General features: G+C 39.1%; 1 protein-coding gene across 1 annotated transcript in view; it reads left to right on the plus strand.

Annotated features, from left to right (window-relative positions):
- The window catches only part of ADGRV1 (adhesion G protein-coupled receptor V1), a 438,752-nt gene that overhangs the window by 197,704 nt on the left and 217,028 nt on the right, over positions 1 to 24,020 (plus strand). The window contains exons 79-84 of the mRNA XM_034773174.1: positions 2,357 to 2,764; positions 4,210 to 4,394; positions 5,386 to 5,629; positions 5,824 to 5,963; positions 7,991 to 8,151; positions 10,377 to 10,477. Of these exons, the coding sequence (XP_034629065.1) occupies positions 2,357 to 2,764; positions 4,210 to 4,394; positions 5,386 to 5,629; positions 5,824 to 5,963; positions 7,991 to 8,151; positions 10,377 to 10,477 (1,239 nt within the window). The remainder of the gene's footprint in view (positions 1 to 2,356; positions 2,765 to 4,209; positions 4,395 to 5,385; positions 5,630 to 5,823; positions 5,964 to 7,990; positions 8,152 to 10,376; positions 10,478 to 24,020) is intronic.

Raw genomic sequence — 24,020 nt, forward strand, 5'->3', positions numbered from 1 at the left:
GTACGGTAACACCACTGCTGTACAATCTGCGGTATTGAGCATGACAGAGTCAGGACCGGCTCTAGGGTTTTGGCTGCCCCAAGCAGCCAAAACCAAAAAAAAAAAAAAAAGTCGCGATCTAAAAAAAGCCACGATCGCGATCTGCGGCGGCAATTCGGCGGGAGGTCCTTCACTCCCAGGCGGAGTGAGGGACCGTCCGCCAAATTGCCGCCGAATACCTGGAACTGCCGCCCCTGTCCGGAACAGCCGCCCCAAGCACCTGCTTGAGAAGCTGGTGCCTGGAGCCGGCCCTGGACAGAGTACCAAAGTGTGAGGAAAAAACTCTGAGAGAAGAAGTCAAGGGGGAGGCAGGGAGGAGAAGGAGTTCACTGGAAATAGATGTTTGTCTCATTCCCACAATTTCTGTATATTTCCTTTGTTTGACGCTATTAATTTTTATCACCACTTATTTTCCTGCTTCCTGCAGATTCTGGGAACCCAGTTGGAAGGGGCAAATAAACAGTCACTTCTGTCACTAATTGGCAAAGATGATGACTTGTTTCCAGAGCAAGTCTGCACACATAAGCAATCACGTTGATTTACTATAAGCTGTTTAGTGAAATGAAAATGTTCTGGTTACCTAGTAAAAGTATTTAATTAGTCAGCACTAGCAGTATTCAGAAGGGTTCTAATAGTTGACATTAAAAATCCTTTCTTTTGCATAGGAGTCATTTTGAGGGTTGCCTGAAGGAATCTTATGTGTGATGATCAACAGATAATCCCAAAGCTGTATTGTGTTATGAATTTGAATAGTAGCCCAGAAAACTAGTTTCCACTTAAGCAACGCTTATTATGTATCAGATCTAGAAATAAAGGTTATGGCATGTGGCAAAAAAGCAAATTAAAAAATAATAAAAATTCTGTATACCCGATGATAGGTAAACTGTAATATTTCAAGAGGAAATGAGTCCTAAACCTGGATACATATCTGACTTGCATTTGTATTCTGTAATATTTCCATGATAAAGGTCAAAGAAGAATGGTCTTGTGGATAAACCATTGAACTGGGACTCAGGTGATCATGGTTCCGTTTCTGGTTCTGACACAGCTTCCTGTTGTCTGTGCATCTATTTGCCCTTGTAAAATGTGGATAATTCTTCCCTCCTCCCTGGGGCATTGTGAAGATTAATACATTGTCTATGAGGGGCTCATGTACTGAAGGGATAAACACCATAGAGAATTATTATTTTTATTATAGGAAAACCCAGAGGCTCCAGTCAGGACCAGGACCTCCTCATGCTAGGCATTGTTGAGATGCTTGCAAAAATAAATTAAAATTAAAAAAATCCTACTCCTTTCTTCATGGCCAAAGAGGCTGCTATGATCCTAGTGGATTTCTGTGGTAGAAAGAAGGGAGAGAAGACAGGATTGAGTACCTTGTACAATGTGGGGGAAACCCCTTGGAGCACCATAGAGTTCTGCTTCCTGCCTGGCAGTGTACACTGGGTATGGAGGGTTGGAGGAACCAGGGACAGAAACATTAGATCTGAGGAATGGGAAGTGCATAGATCTGAAAGCTGCACTAGTGCCCTGGTGTATGATACACAAGCTGGTCCAGGATTTGCCTAAAATTTATTGAATATGTTAATGTGTCTGTTTCTGCCTGAGAAAAATCCATTTGACACCTTAATTACCTTCTTCAAAATGTCTCCTAGATTATTTTTGTGACTAGCCCATAATTTAAGTTTGTGCCTTTTGGTTTGGAGTCTGATATCCCCTCTGGCAGTTGTCTAGAATCATCCTTCTTTAGTATGCTCTCAGAATTTCATTTACCTCAATTGTACCTTAAGCTTTTTGGTGTTTACCTATTTACAATATCTACCTCTCCCCTTAATTGAGTGGCCTTGTTCTGCAGCCACTGAATATGATTAGCACCTGTTGAAGTCACCAGGAGCTGCTGGTGAGCAGAAGCTGTAGAATTAGTCCTGTTCTTCTCATTGACCATAAATGTTACATTACTTAGTCTTTCCTAATAGCTATAACACCTGAAGCTCTTTGTCCCAGGTCACTGATGTATTCAACAGCATTCAAGTTTTCACTCCCTTGATTAATAACAAAGGTCTGTGAGACTGTTTTACTTATTTCTGCCTTCTCCCAATTTATCACAGACCCCATCACATTTACCTTAAAGCATATTGGTTCAATACAGAAAGTATGTGGGGAGGATATTCCAGATTATTATCAAATAGGAATTTAATTTTAATAGGTTATATTTACATTTTAAAGAAAAAATGGATTTTACCCATTTAAATGCACTTAGTTTTAAACACACTGCATTATGATGATGTTGCCTAGAATTGTCTTGTTTGGTTTCCAGGAGCTGAAAAGACCTGAAGCTGTTGGTCGCACCTTCATATCACCAGCTATTTCAGGACAGGATTTTGCCAGATCTGAGGGCATACTGACTTTTGAACCTGGAAAGAGAAATGCTGTATTGGATGTAATGCTGACTCCAGAGACGGGATCCTTAAATCCATTTCCTAAGCGTTTCCAGGTTGTGCTTTCTAACCCCACAGGGGGTGCCAGAGTAGATGATGCATATGGTATTGCCAACATCACAATTGTCTCAGATTCAGACGCCCAATCAATCTGGGGGCTGGCTGACCAACTGTACCAGCCACTTGATGATATCATTTTGAACAGGGTCCTCCAGAACTTAAATGTCAAAATTTCCACAGAAACTACAGAAGAACAGCTCACTGCTGTGATGCACATAATAGATAAGGTAAATATTCATGTGCCTCTTCCAAAATGACTAACGACTTCCATGAGGATGTAATAACTCTTATGGGTTGTGAACATATCAAAATGATAATCAGCAGTAGTGATCCTTTGAAACACACAGTGCTGCAGTTCTAAAAACAGAACTAGCGGAATCCTTGGTAAAGGATTCCAGGGGTCAGGAAAGAGTCTGCCTGTCTGCAATTAGACTAATAATGATGGCTACCAAGAATTAAAAACCAAGCACAAAGGCTAAAATGCAGCCTAAGAATTAAATTACATATTAAAGCTCAGATACTCTGCAAAGCCAAGTTTCCCCCTTGGTGCAGTGGCATCACAGAGCTTACTATGGCTTCTTGATTCTCAGGGTAGATCTGTGCTGGCCTATGAGCTACTCTAACCACCACTATGGTTCCCCAGGGACAGTACACCAACTGGGAATTGCCAGAGAGCACCATGCCTCTGCAAGCCCCTCTTCTTTACACTAGGTCTTGGAGTTGTAGGTTGACATAAGAGCTGAATATTTTGGCACTGCACTAGCTAAGTGTTTCTCTCAAGAGGTACCTCCAGAGTAGTGCATGGGGCCAGAATGTATCAGAGAATCTAGCTCCGAGGCTCAAAATAGTACAATAATACTGACTAAAGACAACACTCAATTGCATATAATGGTGGCATTTTGGGAATAGGAGTGGGTAGAGAGCTATCGAAATGAGGTCTTGCTTTGTTAAGAATTTTTAAAAGAACTGTAAATTCCACACAATTCCTTACTAATCTAACTCCTCTTACTAAGCATGTTTTTATTATATACATTTGACATTAGACTATGTCCTATATCTTGGTGGCAAAAAATGGGAAAAATGAAAACTTCGGAACTAAAACAAGAGAAAATTGAAAATTTTACTAAAAGTGGGCTCACAATGAGAGAACCTAATTAGCAGCATTTGCTTTTTAATTCATATTGGCAAGTAGAAAATCTGCCTTTATTACAATTAATGAAATTACATGTAAAATTGAGTATATCAAAGCAATAAAATGCTGTACTGCAAAAACAAATGAAAGTTACTAAAACAAAACAATACATGAGACACAATTGTATAATTTGTTAAAAACCAATGAGTTTCTATTTCAAGTGTGTTTCTAAGGTGCTCTTTCTGTAATGCTGGGCTTGAGAAATAATTCTCAGACAGTTTACAGCTCCAGTCTTACAATGAGCTCCATACAGTCAGATCCCTGAGATTTTATCAGGATTGGGGCCTAAGATTTTATCAATTAACTTTCCACTTTTGATAACATTTCTCAGTATATAAATGTAGTCAAGTAATTTAAATATTTAATTTAATTTATCTTCCTGACATAGTTTTGGTATTGTCATAAATACTAGTTCTTGAAAATCAAGGAATGATTGTTTTTATAATCCTGTAAGTGATACCATTTACTTTTCCATGTTAGGTAATGGTTGAAGGTGAAAAACAGGTGCTCACTGATAAAAGTCGAAATCTTTTCTATGAGATACTCTGTGCTCTTGCTAGCCCAAAGCGCAAGGATACACGGGGCTACAGTCTGCTTGCTGAAGTTACTGAGAAGTTTGCCTTTTCCCTCTTGACTGGAGTAATATGTGGATCACCTGGTGAAAAGTAAATAATTTTTAATTTACAGAATGTGGTAGAAATATCTGACAATAGACTGCCATAGACCTAGCATATATTAGACAGGAGTGCACATTCAGAGTAAATCTGATGAGGACTTGCCTTGGTGTATTACCCATATACAAAGATGTACACCTTTCTACGGTATTCCCTCAAAGCACTGCAGTGGTACAATAGTAGGACGTGGAATTTTGGACTATTACTGCAGAATAGAATACATTGTACAGGATACTGTTATATATGGAAGGCATGGGACTAGGAGTCAGGAGATTTGTGGCCTAATTCTACAAGATACCTTGCCCCCTCAGCTGCAGTACCGTGTAGGACCAGGTTCATCTATGCTGTGCACGGAAAAAGGGACAGTCCTATGGAAAAAATAGTATGTTACCATATATAGATCAATTTCACCATCTGTAAAATGGGGCTAGTGATACTGACCTCCTTTGTAAAGCGCGTTGAGACCTGTTGATGAAAGGGTTGTGAAGGGCACAGATTTGTTAATACTAGTTAGTAGAATAAGTGAGCTTAGAGCTCGTGGGCTTCTTGTTCCCAGCCCAGAGCACCATGTTCTAGGCTAAAGGGTGAAAGCAGGAGCATCCATTTTGTCTGTGACCCGTCTGTAGGTTCAGCTGAATGTGGAATGCCAGTGGAATGTGGACGGGTTTCAACAGCAAGCTGTATTGAGCAAAATACAGAAGGGAAATTTATAATCCATCCCTTTCTGAATTTGATTTTCCTGAGGACATCAAAAAGCACCTCACTGGCCCCGTGGCTTCCCTTCTGTCAAACATCAAAGTCCTGCTACAAACCACAGAAGCAATAGCGCTCTTATTGAAAAAGAATGAAATTTTAAAACTTTCATTATAAAGTGTATCCTAACTACAGGAGTCACTGCACTCCCTGTAATGAATGGATAAATGACTGTTCCACTTACCGGATCTCTCTCTCTCTCTCTTTTTTTGTTGTTGTTGTTCAACAGAGGCAAAACCATCCTTGACAGCTGCCCATACATTGCAATAATGGCCCACCACTGGTACCCTCAGCAAATCAATGGACACAAATTTGATGGAAAAGATGGGGATTCAATCAGTTTTCCTGAGCGCTTGTTGGAGGTCTCCATCTCCCCTCCTAGAGATCAGAACTGTAAATTTGTACAGTTTACAGAATACAGCAGCCAACAGTGGTTTATAACTGGTGATAAAAGAACTGCCCTAAAAAACAAGGTATGAAAATGCAGCAGCTTCTGTTTATGGGATTTGAATGTAAGTTTCAGTTATTAATCTTTGATCAAAAGATATTTAATATCTGTAATGTATCATAGTGTGTGTCTGTGCATGTAGATGTGGTGTAATTATATTTATGCATTGACCACTGAATTTTAATTTTGAATACATATTTACCTTGTTTATGCTGTCAGATTTTTTCAATGAGTTTGAAGGGTCAGAGTTCATATCCATTGAAAGACAACAATGAAGTTATCTACCGGATTTATTCTGCAGACAGTCGGATTGTTCCACGTAAATCTCTGTGCCTCCTTTGGAATCAGGCTGCAGAAAGGTACATTTTATAAATCACAATTTAGCTTTTCAATTTCCATAATAAATCTGTGTGTGCATATATATGGGGTAACTATTTTCAGATTGCCTTACACTTTCTATTAAAAAATAATTTTCATTTTCTTAATATTTCTAGCTACTCTATGGTTTGCTGCAAGAACTTAAAACTTGACAAGGGGACAGAGAAGTATCTTTTGATGGTTTATGAAAATCCATTCAAATTTGGTCAAAATTTTCAACTCCTATCTGTATTTTGCTCAGTATAATTTGTTCCTAGCTTGCTGTCAAAAATCCTGACCACTCCATTAGCACTGCACATGCAACACCCTGATGTCTTGTTCCATCATGCCACCAAGAATTGTTGTGGGTGGGACATAGACAAAATGGCTCCCCTGTCTCCTGCTTTTCTGCAGGAAAATGCCCGTTAGCATATGGGAAGGTGCACTGGGCTGAGAGCTGGGAGACCATACATTTCAGTTTCTTTATTACTCCAGTATTAATTACTCTGTGTCCTTTATAGTTCCTGTAAATGAACAAGAGCTCAAACCCCACTGAGAAGCTACAGAAATTGGGAATACAGCCAACATCTCTCGTATGGCCCAAAGTCTCTTACCCAGACTTTGTCTCAGAAAGAATCTGCTAAAGCTAAATATTTGGTTATGTTATTTTATAAAAATGGAGCTATTAATGAATATGTAACTCAGTACTGTTCTTTGAGTGGTTGCACGTGTTCAGTGCTCTGTAGGTGAGTGCATGTCTTGCACATGGTTGCTGGGGATTTTTTTCCTAAGTGATACCTGTCGGGTGGCTCGAACACCTTCTGTTGCCGCGTGCCACTGTGTGCAGGTATAAAGGGTGGAGCCATCCCCAGCCCTCCTCAGTTCTTCTTACCACCCATAAGGATTGATTACGTGATTTCAATAGACTCTGAGAGGAGGCACTCCCCAGAACACTCTCTTCATCTAAGAGTAGAGATGACCCGTGGGTATGGTGAATTGAGGCGACTGCCCCAGGGCCTACACTTTGGGGGAGCCATGCAGGAGGTGGCAGGGGTGGGAGGTGGGTGGGCGAGTGGGGTGAGGAGGTGAATGGGGAAGCAAGCAGCAGGTGATGGGAAAGGAGGAGCCTCCCCCCCTACCAGAACCTCCCCCTCCCCCCAGCGCCTCCTGCCTGCTGGCGGTCCCTGCAGATTAGCATTTCCCCTTTTACTTTTTGTGAGGGAGTGGCAGCAGCAGACTATTGATTTACCCATTGGCTTTGCCTTTTATCTAGTCACTAGATAATATTATGTACTTGCAGTTAGTATAGCACCTAAAGTGAGCCATTTATACAGTAATAGGATAGTGTCCTCACTGACAGCTCCTAAATTCCTTTTAAGAACTTCTGAAGCAACTTGGTCCAAGACCACATAAAGCTCAAATGTTAAATAATTTGGAAACACGAATATCAGTATGCAATAAACCATTTTGCATGATAGAAACTAGTATGTAGAATACCTTTTAGAAAGCTACATGGCCCAATCAGTGCTGCAGAAGCTTTGAAAGATAGGGATGTGCCAATTAGTGAAAAATGCATTTTCCAAATAATGTATTCACTTTTTTTCCCCAATTAGAATAGGGTAAAACGAAACCATATTTAAATTTCATTCCAAATAGACAATGCATTTGATGATTGCATCTGGAAGACACTGAAGATTTAAAAAAATCACAAAGTAACCTGGGTATTTTCAGTTGTTATGGGAATGTTACAGTAACACTTGTGCTGTCACTTTGGAGTCTGATTAGTATGAGAAATATACAAGATCACTTTCTTCAATACTTGCATAATATACAGTGTTGCTTAGGTAGCTGGTTGTCTCTTGTCTTGGATAAATGCCTTTCAGTGGTAACAAGTAAAACTAAACAGTTACCAGTTTATTCCAGGATTAGGAAAGACACGTTAGCTTCAGCTGTTGATTAGTTTAAGAAATCAGTCTCAACATGAAGACTCATGAATGAGGATTTTGTGAATCTTTTGTTTTTGCTGTAGCTGGTTGTCTGATAGTCAGTTCTGCAAAGTGGTTGATGACACTTCAGACTACATACAGTGCTCCTGTTCTCACATGTCCATTTACGCTGTGTATGCCCAGACAGACAACTTGTCCTCATACAATGAAGCTTTTTTCTCTTCTGGATTCATCTGTATTTCAGGTCAGTTGATACAGCCTTATTTTTTGTTTGACTGGTGTGATCTTGTTAAAGAAGAAAATACTATAGTGAACCATCTTTACTGTAAAGGAGTGAAAATGATTGCTTAGTCTCCACTGAAGTTGAACAGCAAAGTATAGGGCATGCACTAGCACTGCATCTGTCTCACTAGCACTGAGAATCACTGTCTAAGAACTTCTTTCTTCAATGCCTGCACAATAATTTCAGTCCGCTGCTGGACTTGGATTCAAGAGGCAGAGCTTCCAAATGTGCCACCATTAGGACTGCCATACTTTTTTGTCTTCAAATGTTGTTAATCAGTTCAGCGTGTTATAACAAGTAATCCATATGAGAAGTAAGTCTTGTAGCTGTATTCTGTGAGTTCTGATGTTGGTAGAGTGAAACTCCATTTCCATACATGTAACTTTTATAAGCCTTTAACAGCACTTTGCTGAAAATATTGTATCTTCTCACAGCTTAAGTGAGAACAGGAAAGCCTCATTGCACAAAGAACATTTTGGTGTAATTACAGCCTGATGCTTCAAGAACTCTCAATTACTATTGACATCAGTGGAAGTTGAATATAATAAATACATCAAAAGAATATAGTATTCTGTGAAAAATATTGAATGCAGTGATCTGGTAAAAGGAGGTTTGTGTGGGCTTGAAGGATGCCCCCTGTGTGAAATTGCAGAACCAAATTTAAAGGAGGGCTGAGGCAGTCCTCTTGTTCTGATGAAGTCACCCCCTCTTTGGATACTTTAAATCATCCCTTAGAGAGATGGGGTTTCAAGATATAATTTACCTCAGGAAATTTTTTGCAATTGACCAATTAAGAATATGAAAACTAAACTCCCTTCTTCCCGTTCCTCAAAGCATGTGCCGAATCCTTAAAGATGTGTTGTATGCTCCTCTTCTTCCATTCTGAGTGTAAGGACAGACAAAACTATACATTTTATTTCTCTACCTGCCAGGAAATGAAGAGGCAAGTCACCTGGCAATTAAACATTTAAACAAATATTGTTACACACAATGTAGTTAAAATCTTGCATTCTGATAAAAAAAGTATTCTCAAAATCACTTGAAATGTTATCATTGCCTCCCTTACTCTCTGAAGTTGCTCCTGTTGAATGGACTTCAGTAGGTTAATTTAGGTGAAACTCAGACTTATGTCTGGTAAACAGGCGATCAACCAGCAGCTCTAGATTTAGGATTTGTAAGAAATTTTCACAGCAAATCTTTTCTTCCTAATTAAGAATGAAGTAACAGATATTAAAAAAAGATGAATATTGAAGGAATACCCTGTCTGATTCCCACGATTGGCTCTCAGGCCTATAATGTTTTCTTTTGAGCTCATCACTACTATTGTAGATATCACTAGCTAGTGACGCAGTAATTCACAGCTGAGTATTTGTGCCATAATTCACCACTTCATGCTTTCAGAATGTATACCTGTGAGAGAACTGAGTCCCCACCCTGTCTTCAACAGAGCACACACATCCTGGGTTAACATCTGAACTTGCCCTCTTCTTGCGGAGTGGCTTTACTGGGAACTCAGTTACAATAATACAATGTGAGCTTCAGGCTAAGGTTCCTCCCTGAGCTTGGTTATTCCTAGATCATGGAGGAAAGCCATATTTTTGTTCTCTATATCCTCTGAAAACCACCTCCACCGTCCTCATATGCAAAGTGGAGTTAATGAGCCACACCAGCTGCAGTACGTCAGCAGACCGTAGCACCAACTAACAGTCAGTCAAGAGAAGAGTTCTGTCACCCTATTCTAGTACTGATGTCCAAAAGGTCCATACCCAATACAGATGGATTCAGAATTAGGATTAGTACAGCTGTTTGTCATAAAGCAATGCTGCACTTTACGAAGCACTGTGCATTCATTTCAACATTGAAAATTCGCCTTTGCTACATCTGTGGCTATTGGTTAGTTCCAACATTCCAGATACTAAAGAAATGAAATACAAATAAAGTGAAAATATTGCAAGCACAGAAATGCCCTACATTGTGCATTAGGCCCATAACTTGTGAAAACTTAAGCACGTGCTTAATTATAAGTGCAATTGAGTATTCCCAATGGGAACTAAAGGTTAAGCACATTCGTAAGGTCTTTACAGGATCAGGGCCTTAGTTATTTAATCGTTCCAAAACTACTTTGCTATCCGACATGATGTTTGTCCGTGATTCTTAGAATGATCCTGTTTTTTCTGTTCCCACAGGTTTCACTTTGGCTATTCTTTCACATCTTTTCTGTGCCAGGTGTTCCATGTTTGCAGCTAAACTTCTTACTCATATGATGGTTGCCTGTTTGGGTTCTCAGGTAAGGGGGAAAAAAACTTTGAAGTCTCTGAATTTTGATCAACTACAGACATTCTTTCTTCTCCCATCTCCCCATAGTTGCTCCTGAGCAGAGCAGGAGAGGTTTTTTGATTTTAGTTTTTTAAAGAGAGAATGAGAGAAAGGCAGACTAGAGCACAAGATATCGTGTGTGTGTGTGTGTTTGTATGTGAAATCAGAAACTGTGTTATATGACTTATAAATAAAATTTATTGATAATTAAGTGAAAAATTAGAGGTGATGGAACCAGAAGGTCAGTGGGGGCTAATATCCCCATACTGGAAAATGCTGTGTGGGCTCTGCCTCTTCATAAAATCGCACATGCCCCCAGGGTGGGGGCAGAGGCAAGAGCAGGATTCTGAGGGGGACTCCCACCCTCCATGCAAGTCTCAGTAGCTCCCCTTGCTCCCCTTCCTCATCCTCCCGCCCCCCATTCACAGTGAGCTTCTGCACCCCCTCTTCAGTCAAAATTATACACTTCCAAGCAACGTTAAGCAATACAACTAAAAGATCGTTGGAGTATCTATTCTACACCTGGTACAGTAGAGTTTTTGGTGGGAGAGTGGGAACATAAAATACTAGCTGAGATGAAACAGTATCTGTGCTAACAACATAGTTTATTGAAATAAATTAATGGAGAGGAGACAGAAAGAACATGGGAAAAGAACAAATGTTTTTGTGTGTGTGTATATATATATATATACACACACACACACATATATATATATATATAAATGTATATTTCTCTCGCACTAACTTGTAGGAAGCTGTAATTATGCAAGATAAGAATGCAGAATATTGAGAATATGGTATCTTATTTATTATTAAGATTATTACATATCTCTTGGTATGATTTCAAATCAGTACACAGGAACAGCTGTCCTAATTGAATAACCTAGCTCTTACTCACAACAGTCACTTTGATATTTTGTAGAGATACTTTAATCAATCATCAGAAATGTATCTAAGGGAGAGGGCCCTGGTGACACGGATTTAGAAAATTTGTCCAAAGTTGCTAAGGTGGTCTGGATGAATGGGGATGTTTTATTTTTTGTGACCTACATTTCTTTTTACCTAACAATTGCTATTGCATAGCTATATTTGATATCTAGTATTGTTTGAGTTTTACTCAGTGTTTGAATGATCTGTTGTTAACCCCAGACCTGCTTACCTAATGCCCCAGTAAAGGATATACATTTTAAACAGAATGATGAATTAATTTCTTTATTGTTAGCAACTAGACTGTGTATTGCACAAAATTATTGAACTAATGTGATCCCTCCTCCTATGGAATTGTGGAATAGTCAAATATGGACTGTCTTTGTAATGGAAAACGTTTCCTACCAAGTATGTACACAAGAGAAGCATCGAAAAGAGGACAGGTATTTGGAAATGTGGTCACTCTTTCTAGTGTACTCAGAGGAGGCAGGCTCCTCAGCCAGCAAACCAGAATCATTAGCCAAGTTCTTTAAATATTAACATGATCCTGAATAAGTTACATATGATATAATACATTAATGTTTTATTGTAACTTTGCCTTAATAAAAGGTTTTAAACTTTTATTGGACCAACTTCTATTAATAGTTATCTTCTTTTAACAGAAGTCAGTCCAATAAAGGATATTCCTTGACCATCTTGTGTCTCTACTTTTTGGTGGATTTTCCAAAGAGTGCTTCCACATATATCTCTCTAATTGCCTGTTGGCAGGCTTTTGCTCTTAAGAGTGCCTGGTTCAGCAGCTCCATATTCCTTCATGTTGAACAGAAGAAAGGGCAATTAAAATAAAAACAAACAAACAAACAAACAGGTGCTTCAACTGGGCAATAAATACTTTAACAGTTTGACCTAGCAAAGAGAGCGCTTATTAAGCGAATTAGTACAACTTTTGTAATTATGTTCCATAGTTGAGGCATTAAGGGCTAGATTCCATATGAGTTTCCCAGAAAACAAATCAGAGGCACTTGTGAAAGAAGTCATGTCACCTGAAGCACCAAATGGGATTGTGTTGAGCCTGATAATGCTGTTTGTACTATGTCTGTGACCTGTCTTGACTCTCTGATTTAGCTTAGCTATTTTCATACAACATCTTTAGAAACCCATCTTCCATAATTAGAGTTTACTTGGCTATGTTCACCAACCACTCTGACTTTGGCAGCAGTATTTGCATAGGACATAATTTTAGCAACTTTAGATTGCAGACACTATTCAGATGCCTTTAGCAGACAAATTGGGGTTTCTTGTGTCAAAAGACAATATAGCAGGAATACTCAAGCATGGTTATATCCAGTACTTAAAAACAGATTTTTTGGTATTCTGACCCACTCATTGCCTCCAAAACTTCTGTTGGAAAAAGCAAACAGCTTTCTTTTCTTTCTTTCTTTCTTTTCTTTCTTTCTTTCTTTCTTTCTTTCTTTCTTTCTTTCTTTCTTTCTTTAAGATAAATTNTCTTTCTTTCTTTCTTTCTTTCTTTCTTTCTTTCTTTCTTTCTTTCTTTAAGATAAATTATTTCAGTTTAAAAAGTTGCTGCATTATTTTTTCTTTTTGCTCTGTCCTTTTTTGAGTTTTGGGAAAGTACTATCTTAATTTTTTTTTTAATCTTGCTGTGACATCATATTGACATACCACAGTTGTTATGTGCTGTGTTCAGTCTAGTACTATATGTCAGATGATAATTGCTGATGTTTCGTCACAACGTCTCCACTTGTCTGTCATTAATGGGGAGAGCTGGATGGGAAATGGCATGAAATTTCAAAAAAAAAAAAAAAAAAAAAAACAACTGTCTTAAATCAGGACAAAAAATCAGTCTCACATTTTTACAGAATCATAATCCAAAAATGTTTTTGGATCTAGTCAACAGGAACATTTCATTTTCAAAATTTTGAAAGATTTTGTTTGTTTTGGCCTGTTATGGATCAGGAACTGATTAATGACAGGAAACAAAGGGTAGAAATAAATGGTCAGTTTTCACAGTGGAGAGAGGTAAATAGTGGGATCCCCCAAGGATTAGTATAGGGACCAGTGCCATTTAACATATTCATAAATGATCTGGAAAAAGGGGTAAACAGTGAGGTGGCAAAGCTTGCAGATGATACAAAATTATTCAAGATAGTTAAGTCCAAAGCTGAATGTGAAGAGTTATAAGGGGATTTAAAAACTGGATATCTGGGCAAGATGAAATTCAATGTTGATAAATGCAAAGTAATGCACATTGGAAAACATAATTTCAACTACATTAGCTATTGCCGCTCAAGAAAGATATTGGAGTAATTGTGGCTTGTTCTCTGCTTAATGTGCAGCAGTCAAAACCATTTGGAAAGGGATAGATAGTAAGAAACAAAATATCATCATGCCACTATATAAATGCGTGGTACACCCACACCTTGAATACTGCCTACAGTTGTGGTTGCCCCATCTCAAAAAAGATATATTAGAATTGGCAAAAGTACAGAGAAGGACAACAAAAGTGAATAGGGGTATGGAACAGCTTCCATATGATACTGTTCAGTTTAGAAAAGAGATGACTAAGGGAGGATATGACAGAGGTCTTTAAAATCATGAATGGTGTGGAGAAAATAAATAAGGAAGTGTTTATTTACCCCTTCCCATAACGTAAGAAGCAGGGGTCAGCTAATGAAAGTAATGTTTCAAGCAACCATCAGGAAGCACTACTTCACACAACACTGTCAACCTGCGGAACTCATTGCCAGAGGATGTTGTGAAGGCCAAAAATATAACTGGTTTCAAAAAAGCATTAGATAAGTTTATGGAGGATAGGTCCATCAATGGCTATTTGCCAAGATGGTCATGAATGCAGCTGCATGCTCTGGGTGTTCCTAAACCTCTGACTGCTGGATGATTGGGTAGCTCACTCGATACATTGCCCTCTTTTCTTCATTCTCTCTGAAGCATCTGTCACCAGCCACTGTCAGAAGAGAAGATTTGGGCTAGATAGACCATTGATCTGATACAGTATGACCATTCTTGTGTTCGTATGCTCTTGTGACCTTTTATTATAATTGTTTTAAATATAAATTAACTAAAATTTTGAAACACAGTCATTTTGATCCACAAAATGCAACTTTGGTTGGAAAGTGTCAAAATGGGATGTTTCCACAATTCTGGGGAAAAATTTTTTTTTTTTTTTTTTTTTTTTTGAATCGGGAGATTTGTTGAAACTGTTCCTCTTCTGAAGATGGTTTCAGTTCATAGAAATCTGCATTTTCTATTGAAAAATTTTTCAGAAAATTCCTGACCAGCTCTTCTTTAAGCTTTTCCTCTGGATAAAGATCAGAGGCAGGTCTTATGCTAACAAAGATCTCAGAAATTAAGACCCATATATTCCTCTTCTTAGCAGAAGGTCTGCGGCCAATGGACAGTACCTGTGAGTTAGTTCAACTTCTCTCACATTTTTGTTGTCTTCTAATGTATTTAAGCATTTTGGGGAGGAAGATGAGGTTGTGAACTGCATTTGTTTTCTTCTCTTTTTCATTTTTTTTGGTCTTTCCCCATGTAACTGGAATCAGCTTCAGAACAGGCAAGTTAATACATATAGGGAAAAATAACAAGAAACACATATAGACAGTGGGAGGGTGAAAGGTGGGAAGCAATAATGGGGGAAAGATAGATCTTACAGAAGATAGCGGATGTCAAATTAGAAGGTTTGCAGGACCATATGACAGTGTAAGAAGTCCAGTGCTGTCAATGTAAAGACATAACTTTGTGGAGTAGGGAGGTAATAGTCTGTGTTCAAAGTTTTGTGGTGCCTGGAATATTGTATTCAGTTTTTGGCCCCACTTCAGAAGAACTTTGAAGTTAAGGGAATACAAAGAAGAGCCAGAAAAATGATGGGCCAGCCGAAGGCATTTTGCTGCTTGATACTAACTTCTATATGTGGTTGTTTCCTCCCGTGTACACATGCTAACATTCTGTTAACCTCACTATCTAATTTGAGTCATTTTTAAAATGTGAAAATCCAGGAATTTTCTAAAATGTATTTAACAAGTATCTAGCTCCTTTCCCTATTCACCCCCTTAACCCATAATGGGGTCTCCAGCTGCCCCCCCCTTTTGCTGTGTTGGGGGCTCTGTGTGGGTGGGAGTCATCAGCTGTAAAGCTGCCAGTAAGGGTGTGGTGTAAGCATTAGAAGAAAGGCCTGCTCTGCAGGAGCAGCTGACTCAACCATTTAGCTATTGCTTAGGCAGGAGGGAGGGGCCAGCTGGAGAGCAGCCATTCAGAAGGAAAAAGTGGCTTTCCAGAGCACTGGGAAAGAGGGAGGGAGCTGATGAGTAGAAGCCAGCTGAATTTCTCAGCTGTTGAGCAGCTGAAAGGATATTGACACCCAATCAATTGTGCTGCCATAAGCAGACACATGGTCTGCCTATAGGGTAGGACTGGCCCTGGTTGTGGGGAATAGAGTTGAGGAAAGATTTTTAAAAGCTATATATGTATACCTTAGCTAAGTGAGAACTAATGAGGGATGTAACATAAGCTACAAATATTTAAATGGTATACATATCATTGGAAGTTTATTAGGTAACCTAGACCTTTGATTTTTGCTGACTAATGAACCTATATGATGGGATCTCATTTTAAGAAACAAATGAATGTTTGAGCAGGTATTGTGTAAAAAGTCAATGCTAAAATTTTCCTTGTATTGGTATTGGACATTTATCAGAACACTGGTATTTTTATCCTTTTAACCTTGAAACGTTAACCAATAGAGGAATTTGGGAGAACAGCTAGTAAAGCTTGCATAATGCCAACTAAATAGAAAAAAGCTTAAAGTGGCTAACATATCTCAGACTATGTATCTGAGTGCAAGCTTTGAGAGACAAGGGTGAAGTGTCTTAGGTTGCTTGTGTTGTGGTCACATATGTTTAGGAAAGATTTAGATTAATGGTAAAAGGACTTTATATTTTTACATAACAGTATCCTCTATAATCCAGTTTCATATGTAACTCTCTGAATTGAAATTGGCACTATTTAAGTATATGCATTCATATTTTGGGTATCTTGCATTCATACCCAGATATAGTATTCTAGTTATTGTGGAACAAAACTGATGATTCAGGAAAGAATATATTTTGGGACTTTGCAGTACTGTGGCAATACATCATCCCGGATGTTAAAATTAGGATTCCAGTGATCTTTCTTTGTATATATTTCAATTGAGATGCATTAACTATGGCAAACTGTAGGTGGCAGTCAAATCTTTTCACCAAAGTTGCTGATTAAACTTGCACTGCCAACACTGTACCAGTTCATGGTTGAAAAGAATAATTCATTGTCTTGGACAGTGGTTCTCAAACTATGATCAACAGATTTCTTCCAGGTGGCCTTCTGCTATCGTAATAATGGAGCCTCTGCAAGTCTTTGAGCAGTGATGTTTCTGCATGTAGCAGATCAAGTTTATGGGAGTTAGTGCATCTCAGTTGAAAGATATATAAACCAAGATCTTTCTAATATTTGTTTTTTTGCATCCAGGCTGATGTATAATAGTACTATTGCAGAGTCTCTGAAACACATTATTTCTTAAATCATTTAGTTTGTACTAATAAGTTTATTTTCATTTGTTTCCTTAACATTGTCCTAATGTTATTATTTCATGTAACAAATCTATATATATACAGGATGTAAAGATGTGGGATTTATATTGCGGGGGCTGGGAGTGGAGATAGTTTAGGAGAAGATGTACATATTTTGATAAGTGGTTCCAAATATGAACAAGATTGGGGACCCCTGTTCTATCAGTACATTCCTCCTAATCAATAAAATACCTCTTTGAAAAGGTAAAGGAGCAACTTTTTAGGAGAGAGCCATTCATATTGCAGCAGCATCATTCACTTAGTCTTACCAATAATAGTAATTATAGTCATTTAAACCATTGGGCTAAATTCATCCTGATATAACTCCATTGACTTCATTGGAGGTACACCAGGAAGAGGTAGGCCCACTGTATTAAACTCTTAAGTTAAATCTGAGCGGAAATAAGTTTCTTCTTAGATTTGTCATTTATTTGTGATTTTTCTTCTTAAATTGCTTTTTTTAAATAACCCTAGTTAGAGGTGGAATTGTTCAATGTTTTACTTTAAGATAAGATGAAAAATACTTGTAAGATTTCTTACAATTCATGATTTGTATGCCTTGTTGTTTTTGTTGTGTTGGTCCCAGGATATTAGAGAGACAAGGTGGGTGAGGTAATCTCTTTTATTGGACCAACTTCTGTTGGTGAGACAAGTTTTTGAGCTCACACAGAGCTCTTCTTTAGGTCTGTGTAAGCTTAAAAGCTTGTTTTTCTCACCAGCAGAACTTGGTCCAATAAATGATATTACCTCATGCCCCTTGTCTCTAATCCATGATTAGAATTGTTTATTTATTCTTAGGGTTTGACTAGTTTTGGAGGGTGCTGGAAGAATTAGTTCCTCTAGATCTAACAGAATTCTTAATGCTGCACTGTGAATTTTAAGAAGCATACAGGAGCCTAATGTGGATGACCAGGGTGGCAGAGAGTCACATGGAAGCAGGGGAAGTTGTCTGAGATTCCTGAGAGGGAAAGAGGCGCACTGGACAGTCTGGGAGTGAGTAGGAGGGAGAGAGCCAAAAGAGGAAATGAGGGAATATGGACTGGGGAGTGGAAGGGAAGATGTCACATAATGAGGCTGGGGTTCAATCCTGGAGAGCTGGAAAGCTTTACCATTGTCCTTTTGTGACCCTGAAGTTCTACAGGGAATCCTGCCACTAAACAATCTTTGATCTTGAAAATAAATACATCACAACCTAAGGAAATTCTCCATTTCCCTTCATCCTCCTGCATCCCCCAACCGAAAACACATTAATCTGATTATGGTTGTAAATATCTACCAGTAAATGGTTGTAAATATGTTTAAAAAATATTGAAGATTTCTGAACACACACATTTAGCTTGGAAACTGAAAGTTAATATTGCACTTAAAAAACGTAGATATCCCCAGTTATGCAATCCCAGCACTGCTGCCATTTTACCAGTTAAATTGAAGTGCACCTATTTTTCCATTGTTACATTCTTTAAGGCCATAGTATTTTCATCTCTTTTGGGGTTGAGTCCAAAATGTAACCTTTCTGCCAGATGGTTAACAGTAGCAAAAAGAGCTGGATTCAGTATGTCTTGAGAAACCAAACCCATTAGAGCACCCACCCAGACACTGGGGAAAACTGAACACACGCTCCGTGGATACCCTTCCCCACTTGCAAGCATTCTGAGGTTGTGTACAAACAAGGAAATCTTTATTAGGGTGAAGAGAACACAGTCATAACATTGGGTAAACACAGCAATAGAATATAAATGCAAGTAAAGAGTAAAATACCTATCCTCTTCCTTAACTTTGGCAGTAATCTAACTCCCTTCCCACCTGTCACTTAGAATGTCACTCAGACAATAATCCCTTGGTCATACCGTCTCATCCATCCACCTAACCCCATCATAGCTTGGATCAAAAAGTAATAGTAGCCCAAGGATGTCTTTGCAGGTCTGTCTTCCTGCCCAAGGGAGCTTCTTGCCTGTTCCTGTCTGTAGGCACTGTCACCTAACCCAGTTTAGTCATTCAAATTTATTAAGGAGCTGGGTAGACTGGGCCTCTCCAAAGTCACTAAGCTCTGCTGTTGTCTTCTGCACTGTTTCTCGCCATGAAATTCTTTGTGATGGCTCTTACAACAAAGTTCTCAGTCTGCATTGCCTCTTGTTGTGAAGTCCCACAGGAGGGGAGCCAATAGCACTAAGGCAGACCCTGGAGCTTAGAAATGAGCTTTTGGCCACAAGGTAAGACTTCTTGACCTTCTCTGAGTCTCGCTGGGAGCTTACTGCCCTCCTAAATCTAAATTCATGTGTAGTTATGGTGACTTCCCAAATGTTTCTAGAGAAATAATGGGTAGGTAGTCTATGCAAATGAAGCTCTCAATGGCAGCACTATACTATGAGATTTAGCATAAACCTGAAGCACTTTGGGGCTATGGACCTTTAAGGACAAGACCCAAACCTAAATAACAGATAGCTTACATATTACGGAGGGAGCTCTGTCACTGTCAGAGACTGGGTCGTGAGCAGTCATGCCTAGTGGCTGGAGCAGGAGTCAGTAGCCAGGAACAGGAGGCCAGATGTCAGAGCCAAAGTAAGGAATCGGAGCTGAGAGTCAGAGCCTAGTTATCTGGAGAGAGGCAAGATTGGCTCTGAGGCAGGGCTGGGCCCAAGTCTGGAACAAGGCAGGAACAGAACTGGAACAAGGCAGGAGCAATCACAGCCCATGGGCAAATTTTGAGCAGCCACCAAACTGCTGCTGTGCCTAAGAGCTGGTCTGTTGATTCTTCCCACTAGTCAGATGCTGTAGCCAACTACATGCCAACTGTACCTTTTAGAAAGCTCGGAGACTGGCTCTGCTGTAGGCCTTTATTCCTGATAGTCGGGTCTAGGCCAGGAAAAAATGGTGCTGTGGAAATATCTCTGTTACCTCTACCTTACTCCATGCAAGAAGGGGGAATCCATGCACTTAACTCTGTCTGAGTGATCTGGCTGATAATGAAGAGAAATGTGTCAGATATTCTAACTAAACTATCCTTTACAATATTCTTTTTTTCATCAACTAATATGTTATTTGTATATCGGCTAACTTTATTTATTTATTTATATTCCTGATGACTTGCCATCCTTGTAATGCCTACGTATTACTACTTTTGCCACTGTTAGGAATGATACTACTCACCCTTACCTTGTTTGGTCCCTATTTCAGTTATGAAACATAATGTAACATCAGTGCAGAACCTGTTGGTATCTCCTGCTTGTATCCTACTGATTGCCAAAACTTTTGGCGGTACGAACAATGCCCTAACATATGTTTATGATGTACTCCCACATCTCTAGCTTTTTCACAATACCCTATGCTCATTGCAAACTGCTTTGATGGTGTCAAGGATAGTCTGTTTATCACTGCAAACCACATGCTTGAGATTTGTTGCCTTGCAGCTCATTTCTGTTATAAACGTTTGGGGGCCACATATGGAAGGACATAGTGCCATTCCCAAGTTGTCTGACTTTGCCTCACTGTAAAGCACAGAGTGCTGCTGTCTCTAACCACTTGTTGGGTACGTCTCTGGTGTTGACATACCTGAGCTAGCTTTTATTTAGCTAGCTTTAGAACAGGAGTGGGTAAGCCAATGCAACACAGGTTTCTGAGCATGCTGTACAGCCTGCCTCTGGGTAATTAATTACTTGAGCACATGCTGAAGCCCACGCAGCTTCACTACTCCAGTACCTGAGCTAGCTAGATGAAAGCTAGCTTGTGTATGTCTACGTGTGCTGCAATCACACCCCATTATTTCAGCGTCACTCTGCCAGTAGCATCACACCCACATTGCTCACCTTTCTCTCCTATTCACAGGAGCCTACCTCCCCTCTTTTTCCTCCGTTCTGTGCTAGCACTGCAGCCCTGCCTTGTGCCATCCCCCTCTTTGTGTGAGCTTCCATTGCTGCCTCCATTGCTGCTTCCATTTGGCAAATTTCCCATTCCCCATTTGTCCACTGAAGACTTTCCTTGACCTCCTCCCCAGTGCCTTGGTGGAAATAAATTAAGACCCTCTCCCACTATCCCCACCTTGATTACTCTTCTCTCACCTATAAATTCTATACCTGGCAACACCTACACCATCCATCTGACTTCATGGAATTTGATAATGGGTACAACTGAGGGCAGAATTGAATGCTGCATGTTTGATATAGCAGATGCTGTTCTAAACGAGAGGTACAATTTGCAGCCGGAAGTGGCAGAGACACTAAATAAAGACCAAACTACTCATTACTGTAATTAAGTTTGTGCAGATGACTTTGTGACCACAGCAGTTCTATCTGCAGGTAGCAGTCGAGTTTTACTTTTTTGGTGGTTGTAATTTTGTTTTTTGTTTGTTTTTGTTTTTTGCTTGATCTTGCAAAAGAGTTATTAATGAAAACTTCCATTTTAAAATCATTACATTATTTCATTTTGTAAATAAGAAATAATGCAAACAAGTCACATAATGCACAGGCCATGAGAAAGATTGATTTTTTTTGTCTGATTTCATATGAGCACATAACATATCTGCTTTATCTCCCCAGAGGAAATCAAACAAAAATTGCATGAAAAATATTTAAATGAATATAAACATGAACATTCCAGAGACCAATACAAATACTAGATGCTACACACACCCTTAAGAATGACTATATCAGACTATGAGTTTTGAAACAACAGGTAATGAATGGTTAAAGGATTTTGCAGTATAATCAGTGAATACTGTATGTTGAATGTTAGTTGCTTCTCCAGACTGACTTAATGTGGTTCCAAAAAACGCCCCCAAAAAACCTAAGTAGAAAAATGACAGACAAACCCAGTAACCAAACTGATAATTTAACCTTGGAAAAAGTCTTATGAAATGGTACAGTTGATCAGATTATGATCTAAAGTTACATTTTAATACAATTTTCCTATAGACCATTCTATTCCAAGCAGTTTGTGTATTGGATGACTTGGAAACTCAGGGCCAAACTAGGAAGTTGCAGGATGAATGCCAGCATGTGATTGTGCCTGGAATGTAAATATATACAAGGAAAAACACCCACTTACCATGAAAAAATGGCTACAAGTGGAATTTGCACAGGAATATTGCATAACAGAATTTCAAAGCACAATGAGTTAAATCCTGTTGCTGCCTATCGCCCTCTGCACAAGTATGCAAAGATCAAAACACTGCAAAAGCATTGAGGTTCAACTATTGTGTGGGAGGCAGGCCTTGAAAGAAGACTGCATATCCTGTGCACTTGTAAGCCCATTCTGAGGTGATGCACTGAGCCTGGAACGTTTGGGGCCTTAGGGATTGTCCAGTTGATTCATGTCCATGAGGCCATGGCCAAAGCTACTAAATAGGGGGGAGAGGTTGGGGAGGCATACTACAGCTTGAGTAGTCTTCAGCATTGGGTGGAGACTACTGCAGTCCATGGATTGTGCAATGGAATAGCTGCACTGGTTTTCTGCTAGGTTTGGGCAGGAAAGAGGACTTCATCCCTTCAGCCCTACGTAGGTCCCCTTCACCAAGCACATTTATTCAGGCTTTGTGGAACCCGGGTATGGCCCAATAGCTTTTTTTCTTTCAGTACATACAATATATATAGATTCTATACATTAGAGTATTATTTATAAGCAGAAAGAAAACAAAATTCTTGTTATAATTCTTGTCATCTCTATAAGCAGATCTAGAGTCAGAGTCTTTGCTATGCCATTTGGTGTAGCTGAGGTGATATGGGCGGGGAAGGGAAGGTGGACATTGTTCAACTCCCCTGATCCTAGACTGGTTGGGGACTAAAACAGCATCCAGCATAAGGGCTGCTGTAGATTATTTTGGCTCTAACAGTTCCATGTAAAAAGCAACAGAGGGTCCTGTGGCACCTTTAAGACTAACAGAAGTATTGGGAGCATAAGCTTTCGTGGGTAAAAACCTCACTTCTTCAGATGCAAGTAATGGAAATTTCCAGAGGCAGGTATAAATCAGTATGGAGATAACGAGGTTAGCTCAATCAGGGAGGGTGAGGTGCTCTGCTAGCAGTTGAGGTGTGAACACCAAGGGAGGAGAAACTGCTTCTGTAGTTGGATAGCCATTCACAGTCTTTGTTTAATCCTGATCTGATGGTGTCAAATTTGCAAATGAACTGGAGCTCAGCAGTTTCTCTTTGGAGTCTGGTCCTGAAGTTTTTTTTGCTGTAAGATGGCTACCTTTACATCTGCTACTGTGTGGCCAGGGAGGTTGAAGTGTTCTCCTACAGGTTTTTGTATATTGCCATTCCTGATATCTGACTTGTGTCCATTTATCCTCTTGCGTAGTGACTGTCCAGTTTGGCCAATGTACATAGCAGAGGGGCATTGCTGGCACATGATGGCATATATAACATTGGTGGACGTGCAGGTGAATGAGCTGGTGATGTTGTAGCTGATCTGGTTAGGTCCTATGATGGTGTTGCTGGTGTAGATATGTGGGCAGAGTTGGCATCGAGGTTTTATGCCCATATTTAATTTTAAACACATGATAATCCCATTTATTGGTACTACTCACGTGTTTAAAGTTAACCATGAATGAAAAACATTGCAGAATTAGGGTCTAAATTTATTAAAAATGATTAAAATTAGACTTTACTATTAAAATTACATTACCTATATGAAGCATTTATGTGCTTTTTAAAGATAGTAAGCATAAAATAAAGATAGAAAAGGCGGAAACATTATGTTTAATAAATAATCATCATATTATATAAATTGCCTAAGACATTATAATTGCTTTTGGGTAAAAAAAATGCTTATTTTTATTTGGTTATTAACAATGAAACAGATAGATTAGTAAGACTAAGGCCATCTTTGCATTGTAGGAAGTCTTTTATTGAGCAGGGGGTTGGACTAAATGACCGCCTGAGGTCTCTTCCAACCCTGATATTTTATGATTCTAAGTCACTGTATATGTTTTTTTTAAATTTAGATTCT

The sequence above is a fragment of the Trachemys scripta genome, chromosome 6 (genome assembly GCF_013100865.1).
Source record: "Trachemys scripta elegans isolate TJP31775 chromosome 6, CAS_Tse_1.0, whole genome shotgun sequence".
NCBI classification, from domain to species: domain Eukaryota; kingdom Metazoa; phylum Chordata; order Testudines; family Emydidae; genus Trachemys; species Trachemys scripta.